This window comes from Aureobasidium melanogenum, assembly GCF_000721775.1.
Source record: "Aureobasidium melanogenum CBS 110374 unplaced genomic scaffold scaffold_2, whole genome shotgun sequence".
NCBI lineage: Eukaryota > Fungi > Ascomycota > Dothideomycetes > Dothideales > Saccotheciaceae > Aureobasidium > Aureobasidium melanogenum.
The window spans coordinates 849517-876920 of record NW_024470054.1 but is presented as its reverse complement, the minus strand read 5'-3'; the positions used below and the strand labels follow the sequence as shown (position 1 = coordinate 876920).

General features: G+C 51.5%; 10 protein-coding genes across 10 annotated transcripts; 5 read left to right on the top strand and 5 right to left on the bottom strand.

Annotated features, from left to right (window-relative positions):
• Positions 1-1721: 1721 nt before the first annotated feature.
• On the top strand, positions 1722-3908 carry M437DRAFT_81025 (uncharacterized protein; the record flags this gene model as incomplete). Its single annotated transcript, XM_041027472.1, has 1 exon — positions 1722-3908. One exon carries the CDS (start codon positions 1722-1724, stop codon positions 3906-3908), a length of 2187 nt encoding a protein of 728 aa, XP_040883560.1.
• A 1824-nt stretch (positions 3909-5732) lies between these two features.
• On the top strand, positions 5733-7645 carry M437DRAFT_38801 (5-aminolevulinate synthase-like protein; the record flags this gene model as incomplete). The annotated part of the gene is made up of 2 exons (XM_041019899.1): positions 5733-6023; positions 6143-7645. 2 exons carry the CDS (start codon positions 5733-5735, stop codon positions 7643-7645), a joined length of 1794 nt encoding a protein of 597 aa, XP_040883559.1.
• Positions 7646-8251: 606 nt separating this feature from the next.
• Positions 8252-9964, bottom strand: M437DRAFT_39662 (uncharacterized protein; the record flags this gene model as incomplete). Its single annotated transcript, XM_041020052.1, has 2 exons — positions 8252-9746; positions 9801-9964. 2 exons carry the CDS (start codon positions 9962-9964, stop codon positions 8252-8254), a joined length of 1659 nt encoding a protein of 552 aa, XP_040883558.1.
• A 678-nt stretch (positions 9965-10642) lies between these two features.
• Positions 10643-13504, bottom strand: M437DRAFT_38649 (uncharacterized protein; the record flags this gene model as incomplete). Its single annotated transcript, XM_041019872.1, has 2 exons — positions 10643-12895; positions 13007-13504. 2 exons carry the CDS (start codon positions 13502-13504, stop codon positions 10643-10645), a joined length of 2751 nt encoding a protein of 916 aa, XP_040883557.1.
• A 950-nt stretch (positions 13505-14454) lies between these two features.
• Positions 14455-15645, top strand: M437DRAFT_39469 (nucleotide-diphospho-sugar transferase; the record flags this gene model as incomplete). Its single annotated transcript, XM_041020017.1, has 1 exon — positions 14455-15645. One exon carries the CDS (start codon positions 14455-14457, stop codon positions 15643-15645), a length of 1191 nt encoding a protein of 396 aa, XP_040883556.1.
• An 848-nt stretch (positions 15646-16493) lies between these two features.
• Positions 16494-17558, bottom strand: M437DRAFT_39246 (uncharacterized protein; the record flags this gene model as incomplete). The annotated part of the gene is made up of 1 exon (XM_041019973.1): positions 16494-17558. The coding sequence occupies one exon, from the start codon at positions 17556-17558 to the stop codon at positions 16494-16496; it is 1065 nt and encodes a 354-aa protein (XP_040883555.1).
• Positions 17559-18645: 1087 nt separating this feature from the next.
• On the bottom strand, positions 18646-19725 carry M437DRAFT_39225 (uncharacterized protein; the record flags this gene model as incomplete). The annotated part of the gene is made up of 1 exon (XM_041019966.1): positions 18646-19725. The coding sequence occupies one exon, from the start codon at positions 19723-19725 to the stop codon at positions 18646-18648; it is 1080 nt and encodes a 359-aa protein (XP_040883554.1).
• A 2691-nt stretch (positions 19726-22416) lies between these two features.
• On the top strand, positions 22417-25132 carry M437DRAFT_40314 (exocyst complex subunit Sec15-like protein; the record flags this gene model as incomplete). The annotated part of the gene is made up of 7 exons (XM_041020174.1): positions 22417-22467; positions 22518-23510; positions 23560-23691; positions 23752-23853; positions 23925-24034; positions 24085-24220; positions 24284-25132. The coding sequence occupies 7 exons, from the start codon at positions 22417-22419 to the stop codon at positions 25130-25132; spliced, it is 2373 nt and encodes a 790-aa protein (XP_040883553.1).
• Positions 25133-25374: 242 nt separating this feature from the next.
• On the bottom strand, positions 25375-25846 carry M437DRAFT_81017 (Tom7-domain-containing protein; the record flags this gene model as incomplete). Its single annotated transcript, XM_041027471.1, has 4 exons — positions 25375-25399; positions 25454-25519; positions 25721-25767; positions 25823-25846. The coding sequence occupies 4 exons, from the start codon at positions 25844-25846 to the stop codon at positions 25375-25377; spliced, it is 162 nt and encodes a 53-aa protein (XP_040883552.1).
• Positions 25847-26174: 328 nt separating this feature from the next.
• Positions 26175-27218, top strand: M437DRAFT_39042 (RNA-binding domain-containing protein; the record flags this gene model as incomplete). The annotated part of the gene is made up of 2 exons (XM_041019939.1): positions 26175-26558; positions 26610-27218. The coding sequence occupies 2 exons, from the start codon at positions 26175-26177 to the stop codon at positions 27216-27218; spliced, it is 993 nt and encodes a 330-aa protein (XP_040883551.1).
• Between the last annotated feature and the right edge of the window lie 186 nt (positions 27219-27404).

Below are 27404 nucleotides of genomic sequence, written 5' to 3'. Positions count from 1 at the left end.
TTTGCTTTTTCCTTCTCGAAGGATACCCGACACGTCAAGAATCACGGATCATCGACTTCCCCAAGTTTGAGAGGTTATGGATGCCTAACGCCGGTAGTTTCAGCGCGGACCTGGCACGAATCAAGCATTCAAGCGGCTACTACGTAGGCGGTAAAGGACCAAGAATTACGGTAAGCATGAACAATCCGTTGAGCACATTTTTTAAGGATGAAGAGGTCATGCTGGCCGAGGAATACAACGCCTTTGCCCGAGATGACCAAGTGGCGAGAGAAGGGAATGATGGTCAAACGTGGTCTGGGTCAGGGTCGAGGAAGTTGGGATAAAACGGCGAAACGTAGGGGATGAGGCTGTCAAGCGCGCGCGTTGCCGACGAAGGAAAAATGGTCTTTTTACCCTGTGGGATTTGACCAGCCGACCTCCTTAACTACATATCTTTGGCTTTGGTGGAAGGTCGAGGCCGGCTTGGTGTGGGAAGAAATGTTGTAGCGGTCGATAGTCGTCCTCGCGGAATGTACGCCAAACTCGAGTTCACCAGAGGTAGCATTCGGCTCCGGCGCTTTAACCTTCCCCCCTGATCCAACCCAGTATCTCAGATAAAAACCCTGTTCGCTACGCTCTCGGTAGACGAAATGGTAGGGTTGAGTAGTGGAAAAGATGGAACAAGGGAGCAGGTTTTGGATGTTGGCATCGCGCCGATGCTCGCACATGGAACGGGAAGGGTGAAGTGTGATCTCGATGCCGGTTCACGAGGCTCGCGCAAGCAAGGCGGAGTAAGGACGCGGTTAGGGAATTGTTCACGGGCAATGCATAATTAAAGTGTCTGGCCTGTGCTGCCGCAATCTTGCCAGTCTGTGAGCCAATCGATAGGAACAAGACGGACGAGCTCCGACAAGAGGCAGCAGACGAGCGGTTAGCGTTGAGGGCACATGCAAGGCATTCCAAAGAATGACATCAATGGCTACGCCTCGGGAGGAGCGAGACTTGACATGCCCCGCCGGTTTGACGAGTCGGATTGCATGTCGTGCAGATTGTGCAAAAGAGGAGACGAGACGGCTGAAGTTGTGAAGAGATAGGCAGAGGAGAGCAGGGAAGGATGCGCTGAAAGCTGCAGGTGAGAGCGGCAGAACCAAACTTGGCGTGTCAACAAAGTCGAGCATAAGCATAAACAAAAGACCCTCTCCCCAGCTGCAGTCTGCAGGTTTCTTCTTTGCTACCTCGCACAGTTGTACCACCAGCGCGGTCAGTTCCATTGTTCACCGCTTGCACTTCTGGCGTGACGCGGATTGACAATTGGCGTGGGCGATCGCTGTCCGACTCTCAGATCTTGTCCTGATCGCTGGCCCGAGCTCGTGATTGGAGCAAGGCAGGACGGTTTTGTTTAACGCCCAAGCGTGAGGCACCCCTTCTGCCCTTAACGGGTGCAATCTTAGTTGCAAGCCTGTAAGGGCCTGCTGGCGGTCTTCGTGCTAACCAAGCTCCTTTTCCTGCAGAAAGGCTTGCAGAAAGATTAAAAAAAGGCTGTGCCCCAAGACCGAAGCGGCCTGTTCAACTCGAAGCGCAGCACAAGACCGATCACCTAGCACAAAGCACGCCAAGCCCGACCACCATCTCCATCTTCTGGCTTGTCTGAACTCGAAACACACGCAGCAAAGCTCAGCTCCGTCTCCGTCCCCCTCGTCGGCAGTCCTCTCCACCCAATTTCTGACCTGCACACCTGGTCCATGGCGTCGACGCGTCGGACGAATTATCACACACTCAACATATACCACGACCCCGTGCCGGTCCTACCGTCCACGAACTTCCACGATCTCCCACAAGATTCGGTCGAGGCAGCTCTTTTAAGCGCCCTTGGCCAGCAACCTTTCAGACAATCGGGCTTCGTGCTCAGTCCCACGCACAACTCGGCCACCACCGGTCTACCGAGAAACCACTCGAGCTCGCCCGACGCTCCTCTCGGCAGACGCTCGCTCCACAACATCGCCGTCCCCTCTCCGCTACATTCAACCTTCCCGTCAGACTCACCCGCCAAGTGCGGCTTCTTTTCCGCCATGAACATGAATAAGGAAAACATGTTCCCCTACGACCACCACCTCTACGCCGCACAAAAAGCCGTCCCTGCTAAGCGGGTACTGGCCGACAAGACTGGCAAAAAGCCTGTCAAGCCAGCAGAGCAATATGATTTTGTCCTTCCTGAGCCCGAAGAGATGCCGTCAGTACACGACGACGGTAACAAGCCTACCTTCAGCTATGCGACCCTCATCGGCATGGCCATTTTGCGCGCACCCAATCGCCGCCTCACACTCGCCCAGATCTACAAGTGGATCTCTGACAACTTCAAGTACTACCGTGCATCTGAGACAGGTTGGCAAAACAGCATTCGTCACAATCTGAGCTTGAACAAGGCTTTCATCAAGCAGGAGCGTCCCAAGGATGATCCTGGCAAGGGTAACTACTGGGCAATTGAGCCTGGCATGGAGCGTCAGTTCTGCAAGGATCGTCCTTTGAAGAAGGTGCAAATTCCTTCTGAGATGATGCCTCTGCAGACTCTTCCCAGCAATGCTCCTCGCCCTGTCACTACCCCTGCAATTGGCCGCTTTGCCCTTGGCCCTAACCCTGTCAAGAAGACCGATACCAAGGCCGTAGACTCTGCCTCCTTCCCTCAGGACCACTTCTCGTCAGACGGCACAATTCCTGCCAGCGATCCCGCCCTCCAAGAAGACGAACTTGCCATGCCTCCTCCCGCCGCACGCACTTCAATGCGTTCTTCTCCTCCTCCCGCTTTCGGCTCGTCTCCTCCTCCCATGCAAGACACTCCTCCTCGCCCCTCGCGTCTACGTTTCCCTACCGAGACACACTCTGGCGGTGCTCGCAAGCGCAAGTTCAATGCCCCCCAGGACAGTGGCTATTACTCCTCGATCGAGTCATCGGCCGTCAGAAACCCTACTATCTCACACGTCGCCCTCACTTCCGACGCCGACCCGGACCACCGCCGTATCAAGCGTGGCCGTGCAGAGGAGGAGATTGCACGCATTCGCAGCTCATCATACGACAGCCCTACAAAGCAAAAGACCGCTCCTCACAAGCGCAAGCCTTCTGTGCACTTTGAATACACCTCTCCTCAGCGCCCTACCTCTTCTGCTGCCGCTGTCGCTCCCCTGACTCCTGCTGTTGTCTTCAAGCGTCCAGCCAAGCCTCCGCAATCCTGCTCTCCCAACACCAGTCTGCGCAACCATCGCAACAACATCAAGGCTTTCCTCGGCGAATCCCCTGCAAAGAGCTGGACTCCTCTGGTCCCCTTCTCCCCTGCTTTCAACCTTGACGAGTTCACTCCCGCTAAGGACCTTACTCCCTGGCGCGCATCGAACGATACCAACGATGTCTTTGACGAGAACGCTGCCCTTGAAGACCTCAGCGCTCGTGGAAGCCCCGGAAAGAAGCGTCCTCGCATCGAACGTGCTGTCACTTCCACTAGTGTCCTGGCCGACATCACCTCTGGCAAGGGCAACGCCATGGGCCTCGATAGCCCCTTCAACTTCCAATTTACTCCTTTGAAGGCCACACATCCCGCTCAACTGCGCTCTCCTGTCATGCTCGGCTCCCCTCTGAAGCGTGTTACCATGGCTCCTCCTTCTACCGGCGTATCTGAGAGCACTGTCAACGCTCCTGACTGGTTGGACTTGTCTCTTGACAACTACTTCCCTCAACACAATGGACACGAGCTTTTCGGACTGGGCATTCAGGATGATATCTTTGACGAGCAGGGCGTTGACATTCTCCAAGAATTTGGCAAGATCGGATCCAAGCAGCCTCAGCTTCAGCCTACCAACCCCGGAAGCGGCAGCATGGGCAGCCCCGCCAAGCGCTCTCAGCGCCCTAGCATCAGCAGAAGCATCACCTCGAGATTCTAAACTCAACACGACAAGGCCCGGAGCCTCTACAAATCCCAACGTATAGATTGCGCAGGATACTGATCATGAACATCAAACTATGATACCCACGACTATGAGGCTGTATTAGCAGCATGACGGGTCGACAACTTTGCATACGAAACGAACAAATGGTGGAAAGAAGAACCTTCCTGATGAGACGATACAAAAAGTGTTTCTAAGGTGTGGATCTTGTGTTTTTGATGTATTTTCTGTTTTGAGTCTTTTGGTTCTTTTTCTGTTTTTTTTTCCCCTCTGGATGTTTTCTGCCTTTTCTGGAGTTTATTGACGATGGTCTTTGGCGAGAGCCTTTGGACATGAGATGGGAATGGTACAAAACCGATAGGATGGGAATGGGACGGAGACCTGCATTGCGCTCGGAGTTTGTTGCCTTTTGGCAGTATGCATATTGGGCGGTTGGGTTTCGTTTGCACATTCTCTATGGATAACATGCATTAATGAGTTGTATGAACCTTTTTCTTCTATTGAACACCTTCCGTCTTGAACACATCTGCGTGATTACTCTAGAAGGCTTTGGTACACACGAACCTGAATCGTCGTCAGCAATTGCCCTAAGCTTATATGACTAAACGGAAAAGACATTTGGGTCCTCAGATCAAGTGTATTGGAGTTCTCATGCCCTCTTACGGTGGTCTGAACGAGTGCAAAGCTTTATGCAAGCAAAGTCGACCTTTGTGCCCGCGAGAGGATGTCAATAGTCTCTTGGGTGATCATCAACGGACGTATTTCCTTCTCCACCTTTCTCCTCGTGGCTTTGCGGAGATTTAGAGGGGAGAGAACAAAGGGCAGAAACATACCGAGGCATCAGCTTGTGGTAGCTTGATGAGGCGTGTCGATCCAGTGTGGATGGTTTGAGCTTCGAACAGAGAAGGACATCAAAGTACAAAGTCCCTATTGCAAGCTTCGCTGCGTGGACAAGTAGACAGCGGCAACAACCGTTCAGCGTTCATTAATGCTTTCTGTACGAGTGCAAACTGTGCGACAAATCACAACTGCCGGAGAACAGTAACTACAAGGGACAACCACAAGGAGAGAAAGCAGGTACAGTCAGACGAAGGACCAAGGCTGTGGTAAGCTTATCCCAGACATGCATGTCTGGAGCGTTATGTGAACGCTTCCCCAATTTGGCGCGAGGGGTAAAAGGTAACCCGCACATGCTCACAGCGTGCACTGCTCGTTTTATGAGACAGATGTGCTGATCAAAAGGCTAAAAACGCCCATGTACTTGTACCCCGAGCGGGAGAAGCGAAGACACCTTGCACTTCTGGAGTCTTTAGAAGATGCTAATTATCATACGATGAGAGATGGATGACGGGGAATGATAGATGAATTGAAAGCGAGGATCGGGGTTTGTACGGCTCGAGCAAACGGCGGAATGCGGTGCGAAATAGGAGATGCTTGTGCTGACGGGCACTCTCATCAGCGCCGAGGCAGGACGTCTGCTTTGTCTTGAGCGTCACCAGCGAGGGATCGCCGAGAAAGCGACCAAATTGGACCAATAAGAAGTGGCGAATTTCGTCTTATGGCCGAAACGAAACGGCAAGGCCTTCGAGGGCGTTTGCCGTGACTGGCGGACGTCGGGGTCTCGAATCGAATCGAGAAATGGAATGGTTCGGTTGGTTCATTCTCAGTGCTTCGATGGTCGGGGGAATCTGATCAAAATTACACATCACTACAACTGCATCCGCGTTCCGACGTCCTCTCTTCTTTCTTTCCTTTACACCTCCACCCCCTCGCCTCTGCAACATCCAGACAAGGACTATCCAAAAAAGAAATACTATCATCATGGAGGCTCTTCTCCGTCAATCGCGCGGCATGTGCCCATTCTTGCACAAGACCTCGCCCGCCACGCTTCGTTCGCTCAGCACCAGCACCAATGCTGTCCAGGCCAACATGTCCAACCTGCAGGTCACTGCCGGCCAATGCCCCGTCATGGGCAAGGCAATGGCTGTTCAGAGCACTCGCCTCAACACCCTGCTCTCCGGCGCCTTTGGTGGCTCCAGAGCCTACAGCACTCGCACTACCCGTGCCCCTCGTGCCTACCTGCACACTACCCGTGCTGAGAAGGCCCAGGCTGTAGACAACAGCCCTCTCAGACGCGATGATGGTACGAACAAACTGCGACAGGATTCCAATTGACTCTTGCTGACCCACCCTTAGTCCGCTATGCTCCTGCACTTCACCAGCAGCAACAGGCACAGAAGCAGTCTTCCAAGGAGATGCACGGCGCTCCTCCAGCCCCTCCGAGCACCAATCGCTTTGACTACGACGCTTTCTACCAGACCGAGTTGGACAAGAAGCACAAGGACAAGTCGTACCGCTACTTCAACAACATCAACCGCCTGGCCAAGGAATTCCCTCGCGCCCACAAGGACACTCCCGAGGACAAGGTCACTGTTTGGTGCTCCAACGACTACCTCGGCATGGGAAGAAACCCTCAGGTCTTGAAGAAGATGCACGAGACGCTTGACATGTATGGTGCTGGTGCCGGTGGTACTCGCAACATTTCTGGTCACAACCAGCACGCCATGGGTCTTGAGGCAACCATCGCCAAGCTTCACGCAAAGGAGGCTGCTCTCGTTTTCTCTTCTTGCTACGTTGCAAACGATGCTACTTTGGCCACTCTGGGCTCAAAGTTCCCTGACTGTGTTATTTTGTCTGACAGCAGCAACCACGCTTCTATGATTCAGGGTATCCGTCACTCGGGCGCCAAGAAGATGGTTTTCAAGCACAACGACATGGTTGATCTCGAGCAGAAGCTGGCCTCGCTCCCTGCTGAGACCCCCAAGATCATTGCTTTTGAGAGTGTTTACAGCATGTGTGGTTCCATTGGACCTATCGAGCAGATTTGCGACCTTGCCGACAAGTACGGTGCTATTACTTTCCTCGATGAAGTCCATGCTGTCGGCATGTACGGCCCGAACGGTGCTGGTGTTGCTGAGCACCTCGACTACGACGCTTACGTGAACGGTGGCCAGCCTAAGGGCACCATTCAGGACCGTGTTGACATCATCACTGGTACCCTTGGAAAGGCTTACGGTTGTGTTGGTGGCTACATTGCTGGTTCCAGCAAGCTCGTTGACACTATCCGCTCTCTGGCTCCTGGTTTCATCTTCACCACCTCGCTTCCCCCAGCCACTATGTCCGGTGCCCAGGCTGCCATCGAGTACCAGATGGCATACAAGGGTGACCGCCGCCTTCAGCAGCTGCACACTCGTGCTGCAAAGGATGCTCTTGCTGCCAAGGATATCCCAGTCATTCCTAACCCCAGTCACATCATTCCTGTTTTGGTTGGTGATGCCGAGGTTGCTAAGAAGGCATCTGACCTGCTCCTTGAGGACCACGGCATCTACGTCCAGGCCATCAACTACCCCACCGTCCCCGTCGGCCAGGAGCGTCTTCGTATCACTCCTACCCCCGGTCACGTTCGCGAGTACCGCGACCACCTGGTTGAGAGTCTCGACAAGGTCTGGAACCAGCTCGGTATCAAGCGTACCTCCGACTGGGCTGCCCAGGGAGGTTTCCTCGGTGTCGGTCAGGAGACTACCGGCAACGAGCCCCTCTGGACTGACGAGCAGCTTGGTCTTTCCGAGGTTAATGCCGAGTTGAACCAGGTCGGAAAGGATGCCGTCAATGTCCTTGAGAGCGTTCTTGAGGCTGAGAGAAAGGAGGTTGCTCAGGCTGTTGCCTCCGCTTAAGCTTTCGGCCAATGTATCAGGATAACTCGCGAGTTGTTGGATGTCTTAGTCGAGGAAAAGAGGGAGGATTTGAGCCATCTGTGGCCCATCTCATCATAAATCTTAAACCATTTTTTTCTTTTTTTTTTTCACCCGTGAATTATTTGTGCCTACTTTTTTATCAGTTGCCAGTGCACTGTGACAGCTCTCATGACTAAAAGCAAAGAAAGGACCAAAACCATAGAGATTATCAAGGGCGAGGACGAGCTTTTATATCCATGAACAGATGACCGCTAGTCTTTTCATTGCCGGATTAGGCATGCATTTCCCATTTTCTCGAAGCAAAGATCGAAGATCCGGCTGTCTTCACAGCAGATAGCACACAACTTCGGTTTGGACAGACGACTAAGCACCAAAAAAGAATTGACAAAGGTTGACGCAAGCCGTCTTGAACAAGTCAATTGACTCCATCTATGAACAAGCGAAGAAACACAAGGCACACAGCAAAAAGAAAACGAACCAGCAAAACCTAGGGTATTTCTACACATGAACCTCCTCTTTCTCCTCTCGAACTCCAAGTTGAATAGAATACACACAAATACATCTTCTTTTCGCCAGTAAAACACTCTAATCTTGCTGCGTCATGTGTGAAGGCAAGTTCCAACTAGCATAGTCTTGATGCACAAAGGCACGATCAACCGTAGGCACAGACTCCAACACGTACTGCAAAGACTCGCCCAAGTCGTGACTGTCTCTCAACGACATGTGCTCGTCAAGCACAATATCAACCTCTACATTCAGCTTATCGCCAGAATGGTAGGCCTGTAATCCTTGAATCTGTTTGATGGTCTTTGCAAACCGCATGGTCAGGTAGAGAAGCACGTTACGCTCGTCTGCAGAAGCGGCTGCACCGGTAAGATTGCGGATGTGTGAGAGAGAGGTGGATGACCAGCCGAGGATGACGTAGAAGGAAAGGAGAATACCGCCGAGAGGGTCGAGCCACCAGATGCTGAAGTAGTAGCCCAAGAGAGGGAAGATGATGGAGAAGATGTTGAAGACGACATCGGTCATTGCATCTTGAGCCAGAGCTTGGACACTGCTGTTGGGGATTAATCTGCACCACAGCCAGCATCCGAATTTGATAATGACGGTTGCAGACATGATGGCGATAGCGGCATAAGTAAGTTGGACGATGGTGTGGTCCTGGGAAGTGAGGTGGTTCAAGCCTTCAATGGCGACTTGGACGAAAGAAGTGACCATGATGACGGAGAAGACCAGAACACCAATAGGTTCTAGACGTCTGCGACCGACGGGATAGGCATACATGTCATTGTGGCTGATGAGCCTAGTGGTAGTCCATACGATTGCGGTCGAGAGGAAATCCAGGGCTGCATCGACCAAGGAAGCCAGAACGGAGACGGAAGAGGTGAGGACAGTGACAACAATCTTTAAGGCGAGGAGTACAGTGTTGGCGACCAGGTTCAAGTAAATGGCTACAGTAACGATACGGCTCTGACTGTCGGTCTCATCATCAGGCTCCCATGCAGGGACTCCAGCGTTGAATATGGAATTACTGTCGTCAGCCATCAAAGGCGTCTCTTCATCAGCAACGCGATACAAGGCCTTGGGGGTTCTCTTCAGCCTGTAACTCTGATTTGCCGAGAGAGTGCCATTGCCATTGCCATTGCCTTCGAGGGGAGTAATGGCAGGAGAGGCTCTGGCAGAGGCGTCAGCACTCGTACCGCCATTCTCCTCACTGATAGTGGGTGGAACGGCGGCAGATCCTGAGCTGCTGTGGACGTTGTACTGATATTCCTGGATCAAGTCATGGGGCAGACTCGAGTCCAGCAATCTGTCGATATACAGATACTGCTGGATGAGGAAGTTGTTTCTCTCGTAGTATTGACGAATGGGCTTCTTCATCTTCTTGAGCTCTTCGTCTGGAGTGAAGTACTTCTCCCAGCGATAGCGGGGGTTGCTGTTGCCGATCAAGCGCATACTGCGCATCTGGGGGGTCATGAGGGCGGCGGCGCCAGAGCTGAGACGACGCGAGATATCGGGGTTCTGGTCGGCGGCAGGTGCTCTGAGACGAGCCTGCTGGGGAGTTTGGGGTTCATTATCACTGACGGCAGCTGCGTCTTCGAACGAGGTGCCAGGAGCGAAGTTGCCATCCAACGACGAGCGGCGACGGCGTCCTGCCGAGCCAGGAGCATTGGTTGTCGAGAGTTCGCGTATCAGCTGTGGAAGGTGCTGGCCTCGGGTCGAGAGAGCGGATTCATCGGACAATGGCAGGAAGCTCTTAACTCCCGAGCCTGAGAGACGCGATGAAGGTGTCGACATGGTCGCGCAAGAGTCGTCGTAGTAGGCGAGATGGTTGGCTGCTTTCACTTGTACATTTTGCTCAGCCTCGATCAATGTCTTGTCACGAACATGTCGTGGTTCGTGCCCGTTCGCGGCCTGTCCACCCGCCCGATTTCCAGCCAAACTCAAAACTTGAAGCGTCTCCCAGCTGGGGAGAGCTCCACTTCTTTGCTACAATACATCTCCGGTTATCGCTTATCAGATCGTGCTGTCAACTGGACACATCTCGTTCTATAGCATAAATGCATGTTATCAAAAGGAGAGTGGACAGGTTGACTATCTCCTAGACGACTATTTCCTGAGGATTGGACTTCACCATCTTCACCAAAAGGAAATTTTGAAAGTTACTCGATAAAACTCAACGCTCGTCCGCAATGCTTTTGGGTATAATCCTACTCTATTTAACAAATGCTGAAAACCGATTGAAGAGTAGCAAGTGAGCAATGTCCTCCACCGAGAAATGAAACGCAATGAAAATCGTAATGCCGTATAACCATGCTGAAACTGACGCTTTACCACCGCCGTTCTCGGTCCATCTTCTAAAACGTCCCGAAACCGTGTATAGTGCATGAGAAGAAGGAAAGGAAAAGAAAATGAGAAGCAACCGCTTGGCGTGTGGTGAGAGTAATAAAAGCAAAGTGTCTGCTCCAGGACACTCTAATTGCCGCGGAACAAGAACTGCATGTCTTCAGGTGTGAGCTTCTCCATAGCCACCCTGTCGTTGTTGATTGTGCCGTTGATCATATTTGCCTTCTTCTCTTGCAACATGACAATACGTGACTCGACTGAATCTTCGATGCACAGTCGAGTGATGACACAAGGACGTCTCTGGCCGATGCGGTGGCACCGGTCTGCGCTTTGCCACTCAGCGGCGGGGTTCCACCAAGGGTCGACAATGAAGACACGCGAAGCTTCAGTGAGGTTGAGTGCGACACCTCCAGCCTTAAGAGACACAAGGAACACCTCGACGTCAGGGTCTGTCATGAAATGCTCGATCGACTTTTGGCGCTGCTGAGGAGTCATGCTGCCGTCAAGCATAACAGTGCTGAAGCCAGCGCGACGAAGACGCCATTCGATGAGCTGCAACATGGAAGTAAACTGCGAAAAGACAATCGACTTCAGCGTCTGCTTCTTGCTGCGGAGCTTGTAAAGGTCATAGACAAGCATCTCAATCTTGGTCGATGAAGTCCAGTTCTCCATCTTGATGCGGTTAATGATCGAGTTCTTCTTGACAGCCTCCTCGTTCTGCTCAAGCTCGGGCATATCGAAGTCAATCGAAAGTGGAATGTGGCAACGAGGACAGTCGACGTCACCAGCATCCTCCTCAACAGACTGAGCATAATTCTTCACACAGCTTCTGCAGAAGTCATGCTTGCATTTGGATCGGATGGGCTCTTCAGCAGGCTCGTCACAAATGTTGCAAATCAAAACATTCATGCCTTCGTCGGATTTTTTCTTGAGGATCAAGTCTGGGTGGTTGGATACCTGGCGCATCTGCATAATGAGACCAAAGATGTTGGCGTAGTTGTTCAACATGACACCACGAGAGACGTAGGTGTCGAACTGGCGAGCAGTGTTGGACATGATGCTCTGGGAGAAGTCACGCTCGATATCTCCGAAAAACTCATTGTGAACAATGACCTCTTTCGGTGGCAGCTCCATAGAGCTGACATAGTCACGCTTCATGCGACGAAGCATAATGCGAGATGTAATAAGGAACAGCTTGTCCATGGCTTCCGAACGAGCCTGGGTATCCTCGGATTGGGTAATCGGGTTGAGCAACTCCTGATTGAAGACAGAGACGTGCTCCATACCGGTGTGCTTGCACTCTGTACACATGTGCTGAGAGTCCAGAGACCAGTGCAGAAGTGAGCAGGGACACTTCTTGCAGAAGTAATCTGCGAAAGGTCGGACCTCCAAGAAGCGAAGCAGAGAAAAAAATTCGCCGATGCGGTTCTGGACAGGGGTTCCCGACAAACACCACTTGTACTTGCCTTTCAGAGCGAAGCAGGCTTTGGCGACTTGAGTAGTTCTGGTCTTGATGCTGTGTGCCTCGTCCAGAATTAAGCGGTGGTAGGTCAGGGCGTGAATAGGAGATGCCTCCTTGACAAGGTCTCCGCCACGGCTCCATCCCTTGACCTCCTTGCGATGGAGTGATTCAAGACTGTTGTACGAGATCATGATAACATCGTACTTCTTGAGGTCACTCACCGTCATGTTCTTGGACTTCGCGTTGGTACCGTGGTATACAAGGACCTTGAGCTTTCCATCGGTGTACTCGCCGATCTCCGAAGACCATTGCATCAAAGCGACTGGAGGGACTAAGACCAGTGTGGGCTGTTTCTGGGGATAGTCGGACATAATGAGGGAGACAGCCTGGATTGTCTTTCCCATGCCCATCTCATCTCCAAGCAGGCCACCCTTGTAGTTTGACTGCTCTTGTTTGATCATCCAGTCGACACCTTCGAGCTGGTACGACTTGAGTTTGCGGTTGATGGAGGGCGGCTGCACGCCGGCGACTCCCTTGATGATCGGAATAGCCTCAAGATCCTGCCACATCGTCTTGATCTGAGGATGTGCCTTCTCCAACTTCAGCCTCTCGCGGTCTTTTCTGGACAGTCTCATCTTCTTGATTTCAGCGCCGAGATCGCGGTCTTGGAACTCTGCCTGACCTCTTCTACGGCGAATGTTTGTCAAGGCCAGCGGTATATCATCCTCGTCATCATCCGAAGTCTCGGCAGCACCTGAGAGAGCGTCCTCAGAACGGAATTCATCTTCAGTCATCATGTTGGCGTCGAGTTCCGAGAAGGTCGACAACTCGCTGTCACTATCAGGAACGACGACCGTGGTTCGCGGCTTGGGCAGAACCGCCTTCTTGCCAGCACGTGCTTTGGACAAGCGTGATTTGTACTCCAGAAGCTCATCTTCGTCGTCTGTCTCTGGGATTGCCTGTCGCGGAGCCCTTCTCTTAGGTTTCTTGAAGGTGGATACCTCGACTTCCTCTTCAGTCTTGAACGACACAGCAGACGAGAGGTCACTCATGTCTTCACCGTCTGAGTCGTCGATCACAGTAACATATGACCTCCTGGATCTTGTCGTGGATTCAGTTTTGATGTTTGAAGACTCGGCCTTGATCTTCTTGGATGGCTGTGTAATGTCGGCCCATTCTTCCTCCTGCAATTGTCTAGCAAGAGCAGCATCATCATCTGTATCTCTCTTTCTCTTGCCTCCCAAACGACTACGTGCCAGCGGTTCTGGCGTAACGCCAGCACTGGTTGCTGGGGTATCGATAGGTTGAGCGTCATGGCTGTCAGCTGAGGACAGTGATGATGGACTATTGGAGCGAAGGGCTGCTTTTGCGCGGGAAGACATGACTGGAATGACGACTTGAACTTCAGACTTTGCTCTGGTCCTAGTGGTGGCGATTGATGGAACTTGATCTTGGTCACTGCTGTCCTGGTCCGAGTCTGGAATTGTTGTGGATCTCTTGGAGAGGGAAGTGCTTCTTGTAGTAGACATGGAGGGGGTGTTGTCAGATACAAAGGCTATCATGTGTTAGTCAGATGTATTTTCACACAAGGTAGTGGCTGCGAGTCCGCATACATTGTTGACCACGGAGAGAGGAACGGGTTTGACGGGCCATGATGGAAGTTTAGAGCGACGAGTGGAAGAAGAGGGTAAAGACGATGAAAAGGAAAAGACAGAGGCAAAGCCCCGAGACAAGGCAATGGTATGCTCGGAATGAAAGAACAGCGACAAGAAAGGACCAGCTTTCTTTACTCACTGGATAGAAAGTCTTCCTTTGCCACCAAGGGATATCTTGGAGAAGCGCTTCGGAGATAGCGGCCGAAGGAATTCACGAGCGAGTCAGATCCGAGATCCGGGACAATGCAGATCTCGCCTGTTCCTGGGGTTCTGGACTGTGCAAGTCCTTTGACAGGTGCAAGTGTTTCACGGTGTGCAACAAAGAGAAGACGGTTGAAGAAAGCTGAATGAGAATTGAGAGCGAAGTTGAAATTGGAGTTGGGAGACACCTATCGAGTGTACGCAAGGGAAATGTGCTCCGCTTCAGCTGCCCTGCCAATACTCCGGGCAGCCAGCAGACCGATCAGGCAGCGATGTCCTTCCAACGCGAAATCACGAGGCGTTAGCCCAATTGGGATCTGATCCGAGCTGATTGGCACTCAATCTTGTGGCCTTCACTCTCAAACAGACAATGTTGATACTCGGGAAGCATTCAGTAAAGATCGAAGAGAATATCAATTGACATGCTTGAACCCCATATATATGCCCCCACATGCACTCGACTGTTTTTGAGGCTCAGCGAAGAGTCCAAGCGTCCAAGCACTCACGTCATTGACTTTGTGCTACACGTATCTGTCCACAACCGTCAAACATGTTTCGCTCTTTGTTTCTTCTGCTCGTAGATGAATCTCTCGGGCATTGCTATCTCTGATCAATCTCCCATCATGGCTGGTCACAACTACGCCTACTGTACTCTGATTACGCGGTCATCGTACCTTGCTGGTGTGCTGATCCTAGCTCATACTTTGGCCAAATACAAGAGCGCATATCCTCTCATTGTTCTCTACACCGACACGCTACCTGCCTCTTCCGTCCGCGCCCTAGAGCTTGAAGCCCCCCATAGTAAGCTTATCCTCCACCGTGTCGACGCCCTACTGCCACGGGAAAACGTCCATGTACACCTCATCGCCGAGCGCTTTGCCGACACTTGGACAAAGCTACGCGTATTCGAGCTGTACAAGCTTGACAACTATGACAAGATATGCTACCTCGACGCCGACATGATTCTGCGCAGGAACATGGACCACATCTTTGACAAGCAACTACCCGGTGATGACTGGATCGCTGCCAACCACGCTTGCGTCTGTAACCTTGATAAAGATCCATGGGCTCCTGAAGACTGGACAAAACAAAACTGTGCCTACACTGCTGTATCACACCCAGGCGCTCTCGATCAACCCACTCCGATCACACCAGACTCGCGAGGCACCTACCACCTGCTCAACAGCGGCATGTTTTTGTTTGTCGCCTCAGAGCAGCTTTGGGACCGTATGATCGACTTCTTCAACACAACCCCTCTGCTGGGCGAGTTCAAGTTCCCCGATCAAGACTTCCTGGCCGAGTTCTTCAAGAACAAATGGATGAGCTTGGGCTGGCAGTTCAATGCTCTGAAGACGATGCGCTACTGGCACGAGAACATCTGGAGGGACGAAGAGGTTGTTTGCTTACATTATATCGTCGACAAGCCTTGGGCTAAGCGCGTGAGCGAAGACGGTGTTGCCGGCTACCTTGGTCGTGATGGCGAGACTCACACCTGGTGGTGGCAAGAATACGAGGACTGGCACCAGGAACGCAAGTCTCAAAACGAGACGGAAGAGCTGGAAATTGCTGAGAAGCATGTTGCTAAGCCCATTGGCCAAGAAGATCAAGAGTCGGACGAGATGCGTGCCATTGGCAGCGGCGTTCAATCCTTTGCAAACAACAGGAAGCCCGGTCAGAGTAAAGAGGAGGAAAAGAAACAAGCTGCCAACGGTGATAAGGAAGAAGACCTTCCTCAACCACAGATCCCTGCTCCCCATGAGCTCAAGGGAAAGGCATTGGGCGAACGCGGACATGGCCCCAGAGTTCGAGGGTGAGCAACTGCTTGTCAGTATGCATGGCATGTTCTCACCTTCTTGTCAACATTGTACATAAGTCATACGCATTGGAGCATTGGATGATACACCTAGACACAACGACTACATATTGCCTCTGACTATACCATCCTACATCAAACAAGCACTGGTTGCGTGGCCCAATGGCAAGGCGCTTGACTACGAATCAAGAGATTCCAGGTTCGACCCCTGGCGTGATCATCTTTTGCCGGTGCAATGCTCGGTATAACAATTTTTTTCTGTTCTAGATCTCTGGTAAGAAATTTCTTTCTTCTCTGCAGGCTTTGACGTTCAAGGAAAGTTTGCCGAAGCCGGCCCGAGACTCTTGGGCACCAAGTCTGGGACTCACTTTTCCTTCTTTTGTCGACGGAAGCACCCTGTCAGATATATGATCTTTTCTTCTTGTCTCTCCATAAATTTGCTCAGGTGTTGCTGCAAATATCCTGATCATGATACAAATATATAGTTACACTTTAGTCATTCCGTGTGTCTGATAATGGAGGGAAAACATTCGGGATGTTGAACCTGCGTTTTCTTGAGCACATTCATTTCTCACACCACCATACATGTTGTTGAATGTTGTTACACGCTCAACAGTGGCTGCCTTCGAAGCCATTGGCCGACCAGCAAGAGTCTTCCTGTGGATGAGTCCTTTCCTTTTCTTTCTCTCTTCCTAACCTTGCTTGCTTCCAGAATTCACCAATAGCAATGGGCTGTCGAGCAACATGATCTCTGGACGGATGTTCATTAGTGGTAATGTACAAGACAAGTATGTTGATAGCTATGAAGTAGTGCAGATGTACGGCCGAAGCTCTTCATGTATCCTCCGTCTACAACCCAGCAAATAAGTCGTCGATAGCATTCTTCTTTTTCTTCTTCTTGACTGGCTTTGCAGCACCGCTAGAACTTTCTCCTTCCTCTGGCTTTGGCCTTTTCTTCTTAGGCTTCAAACTCGTCGTCGCTGAAGACGCAATCGGCTCTGAAGTCTTTGTAGCATTCTTCGATGATGTTTTCGCTAGAGTTGTCGTGGAATTGTCGTCCCAATTGACAGCAGGCAGAACCTTTGTGATCTTCGGCTTGCTGTCGGGTTCCATGGTCTTGAGCTTCGTGCTCGGTTTTGTCTTTGTTGGCGGAGGTATGCTGGATTCTCGCGAAGATGTGACAAATGGCTTGCCGGTAGCCATGGCTTTCAGTGCCTTACGACTTTGCTCCAGCATGTCACGTTCTGGAGCCAGACAGCCACTCTCAACCTTCCTCAATTCCTTCTCCGTTGCTCTTGCCTTTGTAGCCACTAGATCCTCTTCGTCTTCGCTGTCTTCCCTTGTCAAGACCTCGCCCAGATCTTCTCTCTTCTCTGCTTCTCGTGGCACAAGGACACCCAATCCTTCATCCTCGCCCCATCCCTCCGCAGCAAAGACCTCGATGGCTTTCCTAGTCTCTTCCTCTCCTAACTCCTCGTAAACAGAGATCAGCCCAAACACCCTACACACGTGCCCCAAGATTGCCATTAGTACCACACCCAGCACTGCAAATCGTCCATCCGCTATCAATTGCCCAAATGCATGTTGTGTCTTTGGCACCAGCACATCTCGCCAGAAAGACACTGTTTGCTGTATCCTCAGTCGCAAAGCCTCATCCTCTGCTTTCTTCTTGTGTCGAGCGAGGTTTGTGGTAGGTACATGTGAGAGAGTCGTGAGGTTTTCCAGCATCGTGCCCAGATGTCGTCGGAAGATGTTGAAGTGGCGATACCAAGTGCTGCGGCGATGTTGATTGTGGTTCCGATGGTGGAGGAGGTGCATTAATGCATGCAAATGCTGGAGGTCGGCGGTTTGTGAGGAGGAGGGAAGTTTGAGGGGTGCGAGGTCGGTTATGGTAGTTATTGGGTTGGTTTCCATGGTGTAGAGTCACAAGGTGCTGTTTTGTCTATCGTCGTGATGGTCCAGTAATAAAGCTCGTGCTTGCGAAAGATAGCCACGACACCCGGCACTCGGCAGATGGCTCAACAACTTGTACCACGTACAACCTTATTGATCTTTTTGTGAGAGACTCTAGTCAAGAAAGGTCTGTCGGTGGGCGCAGGCGATGTCCAGAGAATTTGTCGACCTCGAGGATTGTGGTATGAATATACCTCTTCGAAAATCTTCTGGTCACTGCAAAAAGAGTTGGCAGATTTCAGCTCAAACAGACGCCTGCTTCCAATGTTTTTGCAGAAGTTTTGATGATTTTGGTTTTCAAAGATTGTCCGATCTTGTTCGGTAACGGAAGTCCAAAAGGTTTTCTTGCTCTCGCGTTTGCTTTCGTCTGTCGCGATAAAATGTCGCTTTTGCTACTACAGAGACTTGCCCACAATACAGAGCTGGATGATGTCAATATGTATGAGGGCTTTGTATCAATCTTGAATATTCTGGGTTGGTGTACTAGGTGGGAGGCTCGAGGAATAAAAAGATGGCCAGGCATGACTCCAGCCTCGGAGTTATCGGATTTACAGAACATGAGACAGAACCACCATACAACCAACAACATCTTCATATTCAGATTACAAGCACATATGGACAAGAGAAAAGAATCAAGGCAACCTCGTGCATTGTTCTGTATATCTTTCGAAAAGCAAAGCTAAGCTAGAAGTATCTGTCTGTGAGAATGCACAATCTTCCATCTTCTTTCTTATAGCAACGGCAATTCATCTGATCAATCCATCCTCCTTTTTCAATCCATTTGAGCTCTCCAGGAAAGAGGCAACACTTCCAAACTGCTGTCCAGAAACGAGATGTTTCCAGAGGAACACACGTCTGATGCTGCCGAAGCCTGAGGCCTACGTATTTTCTTTTTCTTTCCTGCGAATGCCAACCTCGTGACAATATGGGACATTTCTTCGTGATGACGTAAGAAGTTCATGCAACGGAAACCAAGTTCCAAGCACCAATCTTTGCGTCCAAATCTTAGCGTTTAGTAGCTGAAGATCGCGTCGAGTCCAAGCAGTGCTCAACGACGGTAGTGAGAGCGGCGGTTACCACGGAAGTAGGGGTCCTCTTCATCGAAGTAATCATCCTCCTCGTCGTCATAGTCATCGCGGTAGCGAGACTGCTGGTTTCTACCATTGCGCAAACCAGGACGCTGGCCACGGTCATTGCCACGGTAGCCGATAAGACGACGCTCATTGAAGCGGAGCTGACGCTGCTCCTCGTGCTGACGCTCCTCTTCGATGGCGAAAGAGGTGCCGCGGTCGTACTGACCTTCACGGAAGTGAGAGCCAGGTCCGTAGGGACCTCTACCACGACGAGGAGGGAAGAGTCCAATAGTGCCGGCGTTGTCTCTGGAGCGCTTACGCTTCTGCTCGTTGTTGGGAGGAGGGAAAGGGGCCTCGGTACCGATGGCCTCGTTGTCGGGGCGACCAGCGATAGTAGGCAAGTCGGTAGAGTCGACGTGGTACCAGAGCTTGGGACGGTAGCGAGGAATCTCCTCCATGACAACAGAGTTGCGGAACTTGGCGAGCAGACAGTCGATGCCCTGGATGGTGGCGTAAGAGACCTCGCACTTCTTCAATGAGCCGTACATGCTCCACTCCTTGCCAACACGCTGCTGCACGAAGTTGGTGATGAACTCAGGGCGTACAAAGTTAACAAAGGCGTAACCGACGTTGAGGTTGTTCGAGAAGTCAATGCGCAAGTACGAGAAGTCGTAGTGGCCTTCAGATGTGGCGTCAAGGAAGAGCTTCAAGTCCTCAAAGTCCACACGGTTGGGAATATTGCGTAGCATGATGGTGGTGCGAACGTCAACACCTGCCTCAATCTTTCTCAGATTGACAGTCTGAGGCTGGTTGAACTTCCAATACTCCATGTCGACCTGGTGAACAGGGGAATCGTCAGAGGGAACCCACCAGGCAGGCTGAAGACTGCGAGGAACAGAGTTGCGGAAACCACCACGGCCACGACGAGGACCAGAGTTACCACGAGAGTTTTCCGAGTAGTCACCTCTGGAACGACGAGTGGTATAGTGGCTGTACTCATCATCAGCCTCACCAGAGACGGCAAGACCTTGAGTAGCATCGACGAGCTGAACCATGGAGGCAGCAGGGTGCACGTAGCGCATGTAGCCCGGAGGTGCGTATTCCTTTACTGATACGGTGAGAGAGTCCTGAAATTGTTAGCGGGGGATTTGATTGGAGGATTCAAGACAATGCTGAAACGGCAGAGAAGTAAAGAGAGATAAGTACTTACGGAGAAGCAAGCAGAGTCATTCTGGTTTGAGACAGCGACTGCGTTCTCAGCAGACTTGACCGAGAAGAACTCTGCACGGAAACGAGGGGCCTGGAAGCCCTTGGTCTCGATGTAGGCGAATGAACGCACGTTGCCAAATGCCTCAGCGAATTCACGGACTTCGGCGAAGATGGAATTGATGTTGAACTCCATCATACTCTTGGGGGTGGCGGTAATCTCGACCTGTCCATCATATGCTGAGACAGCTTGAGCACGAGCGTTGGTATGGTCGTGGCCGAAGTACTCGTGGTGATCGACGAAGGCGAAGCTGACGGTAGTCAGAGCGCTCTCAAACATGGTCTTGGAAGCGGCAGCAGCGCGCAAGTCGTCGAAGCGACAGTACAGAGCGAAGCAACCGGGAGCATCATCGGCAGCATAGACACAGTCTTCGATCAGTTCAACTAAATTGGTCTAAGAAAAGATCAGTAAGAAATCGGAACACAGACGAGAAGATGAGCTTACTCCTTCCAGAACTTCCTGGAGCGTGCCCTCCTGAAGCCATTCGGTAGGAACCAAACCGAAACGCACAAAGCGAGTCTCGGCGACGTTGGGATCAGTGTCGGTGCTGAAGGCAGGGCCATCCTTGAGAAGAGACTGACGGGAAGGCGACGAGAAGCCGGAGCCGATAGGCTTAACAGGAGAAACAGATGAGCTCTTGGTGGAAGGCGCATCAGGAGTCGAACCGATGTTGAGCAGCTTCATGGCGCTGCTCTTGGCGGGAGTGTAAAGAGTGCTAGAAGAAGAACTAGCGTTGTCTCTCTCCTTGTCGTTGACAACCGAGAAACCCTTGCCAGGGGTGAACTCTGAACCGAAGGGGTTCAAGACAGTGTTGGGCTATTGAAAGAATTGTATTAGTATGAGCCACAAAGATGAAGGTACATGATAGGAGAAGTAGGAGTGCAACTGTATCAAATGGAAAAGGTACAAGAGGAAGTGGCATTGTGATAGATGAGACAGGTAAAGATAGAATGAGGTGAGACAGGATGAGTAATCCAGTAGAGCAGGTGTTTCAGGTTTAGAAGTGTATGAGATGGATGAGGCCAGAGGACGAGAGATGAGATACACTGCATCTGAGGCAAAGAGCTCGTAGAGTGGGACACCAAGGGTGTAGCCTCAGAGTGCTGCAGCCAAAGGATGCGAATTGGCGTCCGAGAGAGTGTGCTGGGGCAAAGGGAAGAGTTGAAAGTGCGCACAAGGAACGAGAAAGATGGCAGAGGTAGAGAAGGTTACGTTTTGCGCAAGTACGCCTGAGAGAAGAAAGAATGAAACAAGACATACCTTTGACGATGGGACAAACTGCGCCTTAGCGGCGGCGTTCTGGAGGATCTGGCGCTCATCGTTCGATGTGGCTGAATCCTTGCGCAGCATCTCAGAGGACTGAGGTGGAGACATGGTGGTGTGCTGACAATTGATGAATGATGTGGGATGGGAGAAGAAGAAGATAGCCTTGACCAAAGAGGGGAGACACTGTGCTAAGGCGCGCAGTGTTGAAGATTGGTAGAGGTGGTGGAGGGAAGAAAAGAGAGTTGGTTGATGGGGGAACCACTTTTATAGGTAATGTTCCAGCGTCTATGATGTCGTCTGTATAGCAGTGAGAACACCAAGCGAGTGACCGAACGCTGAAGCTACTGGTGAGGAGGCTCAAGGAAGATTCAACAAGGTTGACCTAGGCGTGGTAAGGAATTCGGACAGAGGAAGGTGCTCGAAAAGGTCACTCTCGAGGAAGTTGCGAATCTTCGAACCTTCCGTAAAGAGCCAAGGGGTGGTCGAAAGTAGGCGATCGTGGATATCAACTCAATCGGCTTGGCCAGACGCTCGACGTCGTAAAACCTCGGACAATTCTATGGAAGGGGGAGAAAGGAGGGATGGTATGGAGCAGAAAATGGGCTGGTTATGTGGAAGAAGTCCTTCGAGACAACGATGGAAAGGGTACTTCCACCTTGATGGTGAGCTCGCACGCCATGATGTAAGTTTAACATCCGAGCGATCGAAACAGCTGAAGGATATCCTTCATGATTATATGTAGTAGGTTTCAATATGTTCAGTCCTTCGAATGCATATACATCCAAAGTATCTCAGCAAGGAAAGAGGCTTCATTCTTTCTCTTTGATCTGGAAGGCAGGCTTCAAATATGTTTGTCTGCAGTCTGCAGTGCTTGCTTGGCAGTTTGAGCCCGGTCATCCGCCATGTGGGATTGAGGCTCTGCGGAAACTATGCCTAGCGCGACGCTTTGACCATCACCTACTCTCGAACACCAAATCATGGAGTGCTTCTGGCTTCTCGAGTCCAACAACAATCGTGATCAGCGATTCGGTAGATTGATCACATTGATCTCTTCGCTCAGTTGTGAGAGAGATTGCTTCACTGTTGTTGGTTCACTCGTTTGGAGGAGATTCCATCTGCCAGCATCTGAGGCAGATACGTGTCAAAGGACGTGTCTCGTGCAAAGGCGCGCCTTGAAATAGGCTAAACCGAGCGAATTCCAATTGCAGTAGAGATGCCGGCAATTACTGAGCCTCATGATGAGTTCATGGGTGCCGTTCAGCAGGTACCGAATGCGGTCGCCCTGAGATCTGGGGCCAAGCTAATGAAGTACAGATCATCCTGTCATCGTCAGAGACAGACTACATCGACCAGTTGATTCCGGTGATGCGTGATGTCAGAAACTCGGAACGTGCAAATCATCTCATCCAGGCTCTGACACAAGTCTCGAACGATCGACAAGCCGAGATTGAACGTATCTGCAATACCAATCATCAAGAATTCATCAACTCTGTCAATCAGCTTCAGCGCGTCCGGGAAGGCACCGTCACTTTGACAGCTGAAATTCTGAGTCTCAGTCAGTCCATCGAGGCCAGTACCGAAAAGCTCGCCGAGCAGAAGAGAGCATTGGTCGATTCCAGGGGTGTCAGGCAAAACATTGATGATGCTACCCAAGCCTTAAAAGACTGCCTCGAGGTATTGCGGCTAGCAAATCAAGTGCATGATCTGCTTCAGGAGAAAAACCGTTACGCCGCACTCCGAGCTTTGGATGAGCTGCAGAATGTTCATCTCAGGGAGGTTACCCGCTACATGATTGCAGGCATGATTGAGCGCTCAGTACCCGCGACCCAGCGTCTGATCGCTGAGGCTGTAATGGCAGACCTGAACACATGGCTTTTCCGAATCCGAGAGACTTCACAGTTCCTGGGGGAGGTTGCATTCTACCATACAGAGATGCGTCGAACCAGACACAAGATGAGGTTCGAGGAAAACCCTGATCTCGGCAACTTCAAACTCAACTCAGCCGTGGAAGCTGCTGCTGATGAGAGCGAGGAGTTTGATGTATTGAACAACGAAGAGGTGCAGGTCGACTTTTCTCCTTTGTTCGAAGCTATTCACATACATGACGCGTTGGGCCAGAGCGAAAAGTTTCGCCAGGACTATTCGGCAACCAGAAGGAGACAGAAGGAGCTGCTCCTACCTGCGACTCTGGATCTGCTAGATGAGGACGCAGGCGAGTTGAGTACTCTGCTAGAAAGTATTGCTGGGTTTGCCATTGTAGAGAAAGCTACCATGATGAAGACGGAGAACTTGCGATCATCAGCAGACGTGAGCGCATTCCCCTGAGCTGTCCAGAAAGTTTGCTGACAATGTCCAGGTTGAGGAGTTGTGGGATTCGATGTGCCAGAGTGCTATCACACTTGTTAGCAAGGCCCTTCCAACCATCGACAACGACGAGAGACTGTTGAAAATCAAGGGTGTCATCGCGCTCTTTGTCCAAACCATGGGAGTGAGTACTGTTTTTACCATCAGACTGGGAGCTGGCGAAGATGCTGACAAGCAACCACAGAGCTGGGGCTATTCTGTTGATAGTCTCGATAGGCTGCTCCTCAAAATTTTCGACAAGTACGCTCAATTACTGAAGCAGAGGTTCAGCGAGGATTTCCAGGAGGTGAGTGTTCAGGCTTCGCGAGCCCGGTGGTGTGGTTCGTGTTGCGTGCGTAAACTCACTTTCACACACAGATTGTTTCGACCGACGATTACATGCCCATGCCCATCAACAACCCCGATGAGTACGACAAGGTCATCAACGTCAGTTGGTACACGCCAGAGAAGGATCGTGAGCAGCAAAAGTATGGTTATGCACCCGGCGCAAGCAGAGTTATGATGCTAATTCGTACAGCTTCCCTTGTGTTCTCCCCTTCTCACAGATGTACCCGCTTTGTTGCATAGACATCCGAAACTTTTTGAACCAGATCTATTTGTTCTCCGACGATCACTTCCAGAATTCTGCAGTAATCGACGATACACTCAAAAGCGTAAGCAACCATACTTTCAAAGCCTAAGATTTACAAAACGCTGACTGACATCCTTCAAAACAGTCTTTGGACGAACTTCTTTGCCACAAAGTGTGCAGGTCACTGGTCGAGAGACTTTCATCACAATATCCCGGACAGATTGTCCAAATCCTGACCAACCTCGACCACTTCGAGACAGCATGTCGCGAGCTGCAAGAGTTGCTCGCGGAAGCCCGCTCGTCAAGCAGCGCAGCCGGCCCAATCGTGCTCGCCGCGACAGAAGAATTTACGACAGCCAAAAAGGCAGCCGAGAAGCGCATCTTCGAGCTTGTTAACAGCAAGATTGATGACTTGATCGAAACGGCCGAGTATGACTGGAGCTCCACCTACGAGCCACCAGCTGCTTCACCTTACATGCAGGAATTGACACGCTATCTCTCCGACGTCATGTCCAGTGTATTGCTTGGGTTGCCGGTGCAGATCAAAGAGCTTATCTACTTTGACGCCCTCGGTCATATCAGCAATGCCATTCTTGCTTTGCCGCTCGACCCTTCCATTCGCCGTCTCTCGCCCCAGAGCGTAACAGCTTTCCGCCTCGACACCGAGCACTTGATCAACTTTGTCCGCAGTCTCGACAATCCAGTGCTCATGGAGGGCCTTGATGAGCTGCGCCAGACAGTTGAGCTCATGGCTGTAGCCAAGGAAGGCGAAGGTCGCGCGGAAGAAGAGTTCTTTGACGTTGAAAAGGGACGCAAAAGATTTGGCAAGGTGGATAAGATGAATGGAGCCGAGTTACTGGAGAAGGTCAGCCAGGGAGTCGAGGCACAGAAGGCAGCTGCAGTTTCTCAAGCGGCCAGTCCAGTTGACAAGAAGCCGACTATGAACTTCCCGGCCTTTGCGAGCAGGTTCAAAAAGGACAAGGATGCTTCATAGACGATGGATCGCAAAGCGCATTAACGGAGAAGTCGTGATAGGATACCCATAGAGAAATGTTTTGTGGTTTCATCAAAAGTGGCATGTTTTTATTTTGTACAAAGAAGTGGCAGGTGGTAGCTTTTTTTTTTAGTGGTCAAGGCCGCTAGCTGACCTGCATCTCGATGGGCCTTTTGCCAACCCTCAACACGACTTCATGCCTCGTTTCGTCTATCGTACAATTCCCGACCAGCTTATTCTGCTTAGATGGCGAGAGGAGAGAAGAGCCTGGAAGCTAGTCAGCGTTCTGTGGTACATTACATGTCGAGGGTGGAGCCGTACTTGATCAGCGAAGGACGGGGCACGCTGCGGGTGTAGCCCAAGTAGATGATCAGAGGAAGGTAGCCGCTAGAAGAATGCCTGTCAGCGGGTGTTCTTTCATGAAGATCAAGCGAGTGGTTTCGGTGTAGACGATAGTTGAATGCTTCGGTTCTTGGTGGCCCTATGTCCTTGCTCTTTCTCATCTCTCCAAACTCCCAGCAGTATAACAAAATTGACGATCGACGATTCCAGAGGACAAAGGACAAGCGAAAGACGGTGCGAACGTACTAGTGAACAGCGACACGAGAAATGTCAATGACGCGCGAGATGCGCTCCTAGACGAGGGTCAGCCAGAAATCGACAAGCATGCTATACACAGCATCAGCGTACCTTGGTCTCTTCGGAAAGCTGCATGTTGACTAGATGGACACTGGGTTGGGTAACAAAGTGGCTGGACAAGAAGAAGTCGTCTCTTGTCTGTAAATCGTCACTTGCGACGGGCGTTGGATTCGGCCTTTGCGGCGAAAAGAAGCAGCGGAGCCTTCCGTCATTGCTCAACTTCTCCAGCGAATGCGACAGGACGCTGCTCTTTGGTATCACACTCATTCACGAGAGCAAACATGGCGTCGGGAGGAAAGCACTGGTATGTCGTGTTCTAAACCTCTCTGCGACACACCTTCGATGCTGCTCATCCGCTGCCGAGGGCGCATATTGCGATCAACCCAGAGCTCAAGCTAACACCATGTCCAGGGAACAAGACAAGGAAGCGACCGTCTATGTCGGCAACCTCGATGAGCGCGTGACTGACCAGCTCGTCTGGGAGTTGATGCTCCAAGCCGGCCGTATCGTCAATGTTCATCTGCCCAAGGATCGCGTCACCCAAACACACCAGGGCTTCGGTTTCGTCGAGTTCGTTAGCGAAGAAGATGCCGACTATGCCGCCAAAATCATGAACCAGATCCGTCTTTGGGGAAAGCCTATTCGTGTCAACAAGGCCTCGGCAGACAAGCAGAAGACGTTGGATGTGGGTGCTGAGCTATTTGTTGGAAACCTGGATCCCATGGTCGACGAGCGCGTTCTGTTTGAGACTTTCAGCCGCTTCGGCAGCCTGACTTCTGCGCCAAAGGTATGCGCCGTCTCACTGACCTGCTCTTTCGAGTCGCTAATGTCATTTCAGGTTGCCCGTGACGATGCGAACCTCAGCAAGGGATACGGATTCGTGTCTTTCACCACCTTCGAAGCCTCGGACGATGCCATCGCGAATATGCACGGCCAATACCTCATGAACAAGGAGATCACCGTTCAGTACGCTTTCAAGAAGGATGGCAAGGGTGAACGCCACGGAGACGCCGCAGAGCGTGCCCTCGCTGCTGCTGGCCGCGAACACAACATCGAACCCCAAGTGCAACCTCTGCCTCCGCAACTGCTGGCTCCTCAAATCGCTACTCCTATTGCGCCGCCTACACCCATGGCAGCTGCTCCCTACGGCGTTTCGCCTGTGACTGGCGGATACGGCGCTCCCCCAGCTGCCAGAAATCAGCTTCCACCTCCTCCTGCAGCTGCTGGTGTGCCTGCTCGACCACCCCCAAGCGTTGGTGGATACAACGGACCCCAAGGTGGCTACAATGGTCCTCCTCAAGGATTTGCTCCGCCTCCAGGTTTCGCACCCAACGGAGCTCCACCTGGATTTGCACCACCACCAGGTTTCGGAATGCCTGGCATGCCTCCTCCCGGATTCCCTGCTCCACCGCCAGGAATGCCTCCGAATGCTTATCAGAGACGATGATATGGTTACAGCTGGGCTAAATGGTTTCATCTACGATTCAAGGAAAAAGCTGTTGTTTTTAGCGAGGCGTTCATGGCATGCTCGGGATTTGGTTGCATGGTGAGAGGAGATGGAAATGTATATTGAGATGCAAATTAGGGCGGCCCAAAGGTCTCGACCCTCGATCGAAGTCAGAAAAAACGAGAT